We start from the raw sequence: 10,504 nt of genomic DNA on the forward strand, positions 1-10,504 counted from the left end.
GCTGGAAGTGATGAGTCAGCTGAGGCTGCGTTTCTATGAACAGAGCTGCAGCTTGTTGCTGCAGACGGCTGCAGCTTGTTGCTGCAGACGGCTGCAGATGGATGCAGACTGTTGGAGATTGAGCTTCAGCTCTCTGAGAAGCTGTCACACATTTCTGTCTGAAGGTCTGCAGGCTGCAGTTTTTGATGTAAGTTCGACACGAGCTGCTGTCTTGTTTTCAGCTTTGTTTCAGCTGCTAATGTTTGTAGCTGAGAACATTTATTTGACTTTATTCTGAGGAAACCAGCAGATTAATGGTGTCCATCCTGTCTCCAAATGAGTTTCACGCTTGATGAGCGACATCACAAAAGAGCTTTTTCATTATCATAAAGTAACTGATAAATACTTTACTCCTGCTGCATAATAAATGTTTTTTTTCCAGATTGCAAGAAGTGGGACATTTTTGTACTTACACACAAATAAACGCAAATTTTAGACTTTTTTGGCTACTGAGAATCTAACTGTAGCATTCCTTAAAGGGATCCCCGATTAGTTGTAACATTAGACTTTATTTAGTAAACATATACTTTAACTGTAAGATAAAAACTGTAAAAATGCTGTAGGTTGTTTAGTTTTTATAATTTTTAAAATAAAAGTTTAAAAATATATTACACAGACGGGGCCATTTTATTTACACACAAAGCATTCTGGGTAAATGATGATGTGGATAGGTCCTCGGTGCGAGGCTGCTAACGAGCTATATCCCCCTGAAGGTTAATCTTGGACAATATCTGATGATCGACTCTTTTAAATGAAACCAGAGAGCGTTGACAGAGAGGAGAAGGTAGAAATGACTCAGCCTGGAACTGAAAATATGGATGGAGGACCTCAGTTTAGCTTGTTTGTCGCACTAGCGCCGAGCTAATACATGTAAGGCAATATAACGTTGGCGCTAGTGTGAAGGCTAACAGGCTAAGCTGAGGTTCTTCTTCCATGAAGCAGCTCTGTTGTCCTCCATCCATATTTTCAGTTCCAGGCTGAGTCATTTCTACCTTCTCCTCTCTGTCAACGCTCTCTGGTTTCATTTAAAAGAGTCGATCATCAGATATTGTCCAAGATTAACCTTCAGGGTGGATATAGCTCGCTAGCAGCCTCGCACCGAGGACCTATCCACGTCATCATTTACCCAGAATGCTTTGTGTGTAAATAAAATGGCTCCGTCCGTGTTAAAATACATTTTTAAAAATTTACAAAACTAAACCGCCTACAGTATTTTTACAGTCTTAATTTTACAGTTAAAATAAATGTTTATTATATAAAGTCTAATGTTACAACTGATCGGGGATCCATTTAAAGAAATGAATATCTGTCAGACTAAAATCATCTTAAGTTGAGGAAAAGTTGTAAATGTTTTGGTCAAACAGTTTTTTGTGTGTTTTTTAGTTCAGTAGGATGTTGCAGTCATCTTGAATCCTGTTAAGAGTTTAAAATTGTTTGGAGATTTAAGCATTTCTGCAAGCTAATAGCATTCCTTTTTAGTAATTTTTGTAAAGTTAAGTAGAAGGAGACTGCTTTTGTGATGAGAAAAATATGTCAGTGTAAACAAAGCAATTTAAATCTAAATCATAGAAACATATTTGAGTGTAAGCAGGACTGACGTGCAGTTTCTGTTCTCACACTCCTCCTGGCTGCCAACAGGGGGCGGTAGAGGTCAAACATTACTCTGAGCTCCAGTTCAATTCAAATAAAAGAGTGATTACCTGTTGGTCTTGATTACAGGAGTTGGCAGCACACAGGTGAGTCTCCATCCATACGTGGCCAGAGACTGAAGCAGAGGAACGTAATCAGCCTTCACCTGCAGACCCTGCAGAGAAAACAACACGTCTCATTCGAGCTGCAATCAGGCTAAACAGCTCCAAACTTCAACCTAATCCTCGTTGTTTGCCCTGAAACACAACGAGCACGTGTAGAAACGCTGACGAGTGTTCGTCCCTGTGATTACTGAGCTGTGAGGCGCCAAAGTTAGGAGCAGACTCAATCAAACTGAGAGGAAAGGTGTTTTTTTAGCTGATGTTTCCACGCAGGGCTGTGATGGCTTTAATATAACAGATGTGTGCCAGCTGCGTTTTTAAGGCGACACACGGAGAGAAGAAGAAATCCTGCGACATAAATCATCAGTCCCCGCCTGCCACGAGTCAAGACGGAAACCATCTTTATTTATGACAAATGTTTGTCAGCAGTCCTTCAGCAAACAGACGGCTCACGTGCAAACACTCACTTTGCTCCTGACGGTGTTCGCACAATTACAAGAAACGAGCCACAAGCATGGATTTAAATCAAACATTTGACATGTGACTGACGGAACGCACGCACACACATTCGGTTCACACAGGAAGTGTGTGTGGTTTCCTATTGTGCCATGTTGAAAATGCAGAAAACCACAACGCGTGTCACTCAGATACCTGGCACATACAAAGCCCCGATAACAGACACGTCTGCAGAACGTGTGAGTGATGCAGAGCAGCAGATATAATCTGAGAAACCAGAGTGAAACTGAAGGCCGGCACATCTCAGCACGCTGTTTCCACACCGTTAACTCTCAACAGTGCGACGGGACGACCCAGAAAATGAGGCAAATAGTTCAGATCAAAGGAAAAATCAGACCTTTAAAAACTGTCAGGGACATTATCTGCAGCCTTCATGTGTTTGTTCTTTAAAAAAACACCTAAAACATAAAACAAACATCTACCACATTTTATTTATGTGATTGACTGAAACTCAAACTATTTGTGAGCCATCACATCAAAACGAGGTTTAAGTCCAAAAGTGGTAAATGGAGAAATAGGCAAAGTGTTTTGACTAAAATGTTAACAAAAATTGCCTTTTGTCAAAATATAATGAATAAAAACCTTATTAATGTATCATTTGAATGAACTGTCTGAAATATAATCATAAAACTAAATTTTGAAGCACTTTTTTGAGCAGTAGCAACAAAAAAAAAACTGATTTTGAGGAAAATGGCTTAAAATTTTAAGATTTTCCCTGTGAGCTAGCAAAGTTTTGTTTCTTTTTAGCTGGGAAATCTCAATATTCAAATATAATTTGAGGTTTCCTCTTTATAAGGACATCATAAATTTCTCATTAAAATGACATAAAATTAGGATTAAGACCAAATATTTATGTATTATTGTAACCAACAAGACAAATTGAGTCATTTAAATGGATTTACTCATGACATCAGGATGATCCAGGTATCAAAATGTAGCTTTTAAAGCCAAGAATCTAAAAATGTGATGAGGTCATTTTGACCTAATTTGACTTAATCCTCATTTCGATATGACCGGTCACATTTTTGTTGACTCCTGATGTAAATGTACATAATTGAAAAGCTAAAACTGCCCAATGCTTCATGAGATATTTTGCTAACAGTGTAGCAGTTATTGTCAGGTTATTAAGTGAAGTTCAGTCTCAGCTACCACATCTGTAAACCTGATTTAGTTTTAGTTGTTTTTGTTTTGGCTTATTTTTGATTAACTGTGGCGGCCATCTTTGTTCATATTTATAGAGCTCAGCTCTGAAGTGCCACTTCGAAACGAACGAAGACATAAAAAATGCACCACTGAGGCCTATAATCACTTTAATTAATGTCCTTTTGTTTTGAGGAACGCTGATCTCACTGAGTTAATCATAATATTGATTTGAGGGCAACGTTTATCGACTAGCATGAAAGCACTCGGTGCTTTTTGGGCTCACGGTGTAATGAGGTGCGAGCGGCAGCACGGCGTGGGAAAAACATCATTTTAGCTTCATGTTAATAAATTAGAAGCTGACAGAAATCATGTCTGTAAAATACACAATGAAATAATAAAACATCTCAGTTTCAGACATTATTGATGCACTTTTCTTTGATTTTACTTGACATTAAATTTCAATTATATTTGCCAATAAAACAGGACCAAACTCATGTTCAACAGGTCAACTCAGTGATCTTCATCACAGGAAATGATTTAAATCCACTCATCTTCCTCACATCACAGGGCTCTGGAGCAAAGAGAGTGCCACTATTTTTTATTTAAAAAAAAACATGACCCCTCTGGTCATCCTTTTGAAATAGCTGGATGCTTGTTACTCCAAAGAAACGAAAATTAAAAAATAACAGCTGAACTTACTGAAAGAGTTGAAATCGAGGGGTTCAGTTTTAGCTGAAGGACCGTCGGGTCCAGACCCTGAACCCTGCTGTAAAAACTCAAATGTGTTGAAATGACGGACGGATGACTCCGAGCCATCAAACATCGCTGAGCAGAGAGAAGTTTTGCTCTAAGAGGGTAAAAAGACCCCAACATGTGAAAATTTGCTGCACAAAAAGCTGAGACACACGAAAGCTGAAGGTTAAAAATCAAAATAAATTGATTTCTGATCTCTTCCAATGTTAAAATTGTAGATTTTGATATTTAAAAATGAACGAAATGCTTTAAATGACAAGATTTTATTTAAAATCTGGACTAAATGTTTATACTTTAACACATACTTCTATAGTCAAATGAAATAAAATTGCATTTTTGTTTTATTATTAATAAATAATAAGCTTGTTCGCCCTCACTGGTTTCCTTCACCCAGTGTATTTTGTGTTGTTGTGTTCCTGTCAGATGTAGATTTAAATATTAAAGTCTTTTGTTTCAGTTCAGCCTGCCTGCACGCCGGCTCCAGCTCTGCCTCCAACTACAACATTTATGACCATAACTAAGTAATTATGATGTAAAAAGACTCTGCAGGCAGTAAACCTGCTGCAGCAGCTGCACAACACAAAGGTCACGGAGCAAAAACACACACACGGAGTCAGCTCTGCAGCACACACACCAAAAAAAAAAAAAACCTCGTTAGAGACAGAGTCTGTTGCAAGATTTAACGTGTCTCTGCACTCGTTTAGGAAGTGATACTTATAGTTTTATTATTTTTGCTGCTTTTCGATGTGGCTGTTGGAGAGAACAAAAAGTTGAAGGAGTGTGAGTTAAGAGACGTGTTATCTTAATGAAAAGCACCAGTTAGCTGCAGCTACACTGGTTATAGCTGCTGGGGGAGGGACCATGAAGACAACTAATACGTCCCTCTGGTGCCAAAACCTTTTAATTTGACAGAAACACAGTCTCACCATCTGTGAACAGTTCCAAACTCTGCAGACCACCACTGATCAGGATGCAGAGCTCATCCCCTTCCAGACCAGTGCACCAGTCTTCATCCACTCCATCACACAAGACCACGTTTTTCTTATCGATCAGAGCGATGCAACGTGGACAAAAAGCCCTGAAGCTGCCACACTCAAAACGCTGCTCCAGACCCTCGTTTACCCACGTTTTACTAAGAAACACTGAATCCACGGCTCTCTCTGTCTGCCAGGACAGTAAATTGAGATTTTTTTTTCAGTAACTGCTCTTTGGAGCAGGTGAGAGGTAATCACAGCCCTGGAGCGCGGCTCTCCCGCTCCCAGTGACTGATTATGCGGAGGCCACCTCGCTGCATCAGCAGTCCGAAGTGAAAGTCTGGAAAACAAAGTCGTCTCATCGTCGCTGATCTTATCTGCAGGTGAGGAGGAGGCAAGAACTGTGGCTTTAAAATGTCCTGATGCATCTCAGTAATCCAGGTAAAAAATCAAAAGGAAAAAAAAAGTTGTATAGGTCTTCTGGACGGGTTCTTCTCTAATGAAACGTTTCGTCTCTCCTCCAAGAGACTTCTTCAGTCTGAGAGTTTCAGGCAAAATTCAGGCTTTTTAAGCACTGCCTCCATGTGACTGATACTCACATCACATGGCTATCGTTGACACCTAATTAACACCTATTGTTAACAGGGGGTGGAGTGATACTGCCAATGGCAGCGCTGTAGGAGGGGGACAGCTGAAAACGGAGGCCCCCACCTCTGTTTAATGATGGACGGTCTTTCTTTACAAAAATGGCTTCTTTTACTCCTCTCTCAAACCAACGTTCCTCTCTATCAAGAACGAGAACATCCTCATCTCTGAAAGAGTGACCGCTGGCCTGTAAATGAGWGAAAACTGCAGAGTTCTGGCCATTAGATGTAGCTCGTCTGTGTTGGGACATTCTTTTGAACAGTGGYTGCTTTGTTTCCCCGATGTATAACTGGTCGCAGTCCTCCTGGCACTTAACAGCATACAACATTGCTCTGTTTGTGCCGGGGCACCGGATCTTTGGGGTGAACCAGCCTTTGCCGTAATGTGTTTTGGGGTTTGAAAGCCACTGGGACATCATGTTTAGAAAATAAACGTCTCAGTTTCTCCGAAACACCCGCAACATACGGAATAACCACTGGTTTGGGTCTGGGTTTGGGGTCTTCATTTTCACCTGAAGGTTGCATGGAATCCTGTCTGTGTTTCCTGTCTGCTTTCAGGAAAGCCCAGTCAGGATAACCACACTGTTCCAGGGCCTGTCGTGTGTGTGATTTCTCTTTCTGCCTGGCTCCTGGGTTTGTAGGGACACTGTCTGCTCTGTGGTACAGAGTCCTGATCACTCCTAACTTGTGTTCCAGTGGGTGGTGGGAGTCAAAACGCAAATATTGGTCTGTGTGGGTGGGCTTACGATACACGCCAGTTTCCAACCGTCCTCCATCCGAAACCGAGACATCGCAATCCAAGAACGCCAACCTGCCATTTTTTACATCCTCTCGTGTGAACTTAATATATTCATCCAATGATGTGAGTATCAGTCACATGGAGGCAGTGCTTAAAAGCCTGAATTTAGCCTGAAACTCTCAGACTGAAGAAGTCTCTTGGAGGAGAGACGAAACGTTTCATTAAAGAAGAACCCGTCCAGAGGACCTATACAATTTTTTTCCTTTTGTGGCTTTAAACCGTCTTTAAAGCTTCTTATTGAGCTCTAAATGCTACAAGAAGCAACAGACAGCACTCTAAAGGCTAAAATCTAAATGTAGCAAAATGCTAATTTAAAGCTAAAACAAAACACAAGTTCAAAACTAAAAAATAGCAGAAGATAAATGTAGCAAGCAGCTGACAAAAGACTAAAAGAAGCAAATGGCAAAATGCTAAATATTAAATACCAAGTATAGCAAAATGCTAGCTAAATGCTCACAAAACACAAATTCAAAGTTAAAATTTAGTAAAAGGCTTTAGCTATAAGAACCATAATGCAAGCTAAGAACTAAAGCTAACTAAATTTAAGCTAAAAGTAGTGGACCAACTAAATGCTAAAAAGTAGCAAAATGCTAGCTTAAAGCTAAAGTGACAATACACAAATTCAATGCTAAAAATGTGGCAAAAAATCTAGACAAAAAGATAAATGTAGAAATCAGAAAAAGACTAAAAGAAGCAAATGGCAAAATGCTAATTGCTAAATTCCAAGTGTAGCTAAATGCTCAAAAAACACAAATTCAAAGTTAAAATTTAGTAAAAGACTAGAAGAACCATAATGCAAGCTAAAAGCTAAAGCTAAAGGTAGTACAACACCAACTAAGTGCTAAAAAAGTAGCAAAATGTTAGCTTCAAACTAAAGTAACAATAATTCAATGCTAAAAATGTGGCAAAAAATCTAGACAAAAAGATAAATGTAGAAATCAGATAAAGACTAAAAGAAGCAAATGGCAAAATGCTAAATTTTAAATTCCAAATGTAGCAAAATGCTAGTTTAAAGCTAAAGTGACAAAACACAAATTCAAGGCTAAAAATTATCAAAAAAATTCTTGCTAATAAATAAATGTAGGAAGCAGACGAAGACTAAAAGAAGCAAATGGCAAAATGCTAATTGCTAAAATCAAAATGTAGCAACAGCTAAAAAAAGCTAAAGTAACAAAACACAAATTCAAATCTAAAAAAGTGGCAAAAATCTAGCCTAAAGATAAACTAGCAAGCAGCTGACTAAAGGCTAAAAGAAGTAAATGATGAAATGCTAAATTTCAAATGTAGCAAAAGGCTAGTTCAAAGCTCACAAAACACAAATTTAAAGTTAAAATGTAGTAAATTCAGGAGAGAAGGGCCTGTCGTCTTGCTGTCACGTTTTTATAAATAATCCACATATCTGATAGGAAAACAGGTTCTAGTGAAGGTCCAGAACTCCTTAAACGTGAGCTTTAATATAAAATCATGATGATATCACGTTCGGTTAAATTAAATTAAAGCTATTTTGTGTTTTTTCAGGTCAGCTGGTTGTGTTATGAGTCCTAACTTGTCCAAAAACAATCACCTTTCAGTGGTGGGCAATAAAAAATATCTATTCTGTTTTATTCAGGGACATAAACCCGAGAGAAATTTGTTTTCAGGTTCATAACAGAGGTTCAAACCAGGGTTCAGAGTTCACTCAGAGCCGGCGCAGAAAAAAAAAGGCTGTTGTTTTTTCCCCTCCCCCTCAGCGTGGCCGTCAGAACAAATATAATAATTCTGTTTTCCACCTGTTCTGAATATGAGGTCAACAGGTCTGCCGACTCAAACAGGGTCCAGTAATGATGAAGCAAACAGCTTCAAAAAGACGACATGAAGACTCCATCAACCTGAGGCGTTGCCACAGCAACAGAGGATTCTGCATCCACTTTTTAAAGTACAAAAATAATGATAACCTTTTAAAACGGAGCTCTTGTTTCACTCAGACTGAACCCAGAAGGTTCTTCGGGATCAAAGACGTTGGACACATTTTTTTTTTTGGTTTGACGCAGATGATCTGAAGCACAGGATACATTTTTAATCGTGACGTTGATGGTGTTTTATTTATCTGTCTGCTCATTTCTTCCTACCTAATCCCTCCAGAGACCATTTACAGGCTTCTAACTGGATTATTGCAACAATAATAAATCTTAAAGTGCATCCAGACTGGAGCTTTTTACAAGCCATTAGGCGTGCGTTTGAGTCGGGACCAGTTCTGTAACCAGATAATACAAGATGAGCTGCTGGACTTCTTCCTGTTCATGGTGGGGCTCCGAAAGCTTTTATTGTGCACTTTACCAGGAAGAATCAAAACACAATCAGTTCAGGGCTGGAGCTGAGGATGCTCAGGTCAGGCTAACTATTATTTTATTTTAAAAAGAAAAAGTCAAACATGAAGAGTTTCTTTCTTTGTGTCTTTTTGTTAACGTTTATACAGATTCTTTGTCTTTTGGAAATAAAAAGAATCGACTGGGATCAAGTCACAGACTGGTTTTATAAATAAATACTGAGAAACAATTTTTAGCTTCGGTCAAACTTCAGATCTTTGGGTTGTTTTTATTGTTTTGTTCTCATGATTTAAAAATAAAACTTTAGGATTGAGGCGCCACTTTTTCAAAATGAAACCATCTAAAATATTTAGAGGCTGAAGACACAAAGTGGATTTTTGATATGGAAACTGAATGTTTTATGTCACAGATATAAAAAAATAAAGAGCTGAAATTGATGCTAAAACTCTCGGCTTTGTGTTTAAAAAGCAGAGGAAATTTATGTTAGCAAGATAAAAGTAATAAAGAAAAAACAGTTTTTAAAGGACATGAACGTGAAGTTTGAATGTTGAGCACTGGAAACTGCTTAAGAAGCTCAGATGTGAAAGCTAAAAGAAGCAGAACCTAAGCTAAAATGCTAGCTAAAAGTTAAAACTGTCAGAACATCAATTAAAAGCTAAAAAAGTAGCAATTGTTAAAATCCTAATGAAATGCTAGCTTAAAGCTAAAATTACAAAACACAAATTCAAAAGTGGCAAAAAATCTAGCTAAAAGATTAACGCAGAAAGCAGCTGACAAAAGGCTAAGTGAAGCAAATGACTAAATGCTAAATGCTAAAATCCAAATGTATCAAAACGCTAGCTTAAAGCTAAAGTAAAAAAATTAAAATTCAAAGCTAAAAAAGTAGCAAAAGTTTTTCTAAAATATAAATGAAGGGAGCCGATGACAAAAGGCTAAAAAAAGCAAAAGACTAAATGCTAAATGCTACAATCTAAATGTAGCAAAATGCTAGCCAAATGCTAAAGTTACAAAATTAAAATTAGAATCTGAAAAAGTAGCAAAAGTCTGTCTAAAAGATAATTTTAAGAAGCAGTTGACTAAAGACTAAATGAAGCAAATGGCAAAATGCTAAAATACAAAATGCTAGCTTAAAGCTGAAGTAACAAAACACAAATTCAAAGCTAAAAATGTAGCACAAGGCTAGCCTAAATTTAAAGTAGCAGTATTGTAGCTAAAACCGTTTTTTTTATAGGAAAGCAAAAATAAAGCCTGTATGCTAACATCGTTTTCAAAAAGACCAATGTTTGTCAGAAAATATGGAAGATTTTAATGTATTTATATGAGAAAACATTTATAAATAAAGTTAAATCTTTTGGAAACTTTAAATTCTATGAAGGGCTAAAGATGTATATAAAATATGCAGGAGTTTGATTGAACAAAGTATTTGTAAAAATAAAAAGACAGGTAAACAACAGTGTGGATGTTGAATCAGTATTCACATTATTAAACACTGAATCAAATATTAATCAAGTTTGTGGTTTTGTGAAGTAAATATGATCGTTGTCTCTATATTAGGTCAGGATGTGTGTGTGTGTGTGTG

At 37.8% G+C, this 10,504-nt stretch overlaps 1 protein-coding gene across 1 annotated transcript in view; it reads right to left on the minus strand.

Moving 5' to 3' along the window:
• Positions 1–1,739: 1,739 nt before the first annotated feature.
• Positions 1,740–10,504, minus strand: part of rftn1b (raftlin, lipid raft linker 1b) — a gene marked incomplete at its 3' end in the record, with an annotated part of 147,975 nt that continues 139,210 nt past the window's right edge. The window contains 1 exon segment of the mRNA XM_014016384.1: positions 1,740–1,843. Coding sequence (XP_013871838.1) covers positions 1,740–1,843 — 104 coding nt within the window.

This window comes from Austrofundulus limnaeus, unplaced genomic scaffold (genome assembly GCF_001266775.1).
Source record: "Austrofundulus limnaeus strain Quisiro unplaced genomic scaffold, Austrofundulus_limnaeus-1.0 Scaffold144, whole genome shotgun sequence".
Lineage (NCBI taxonomy): Eukaryota > Metazoa > Chordata > Actinopteri > Cyprinodontiformes > Rivulidae > Austrofundulus > Austrofundulus limnaeus.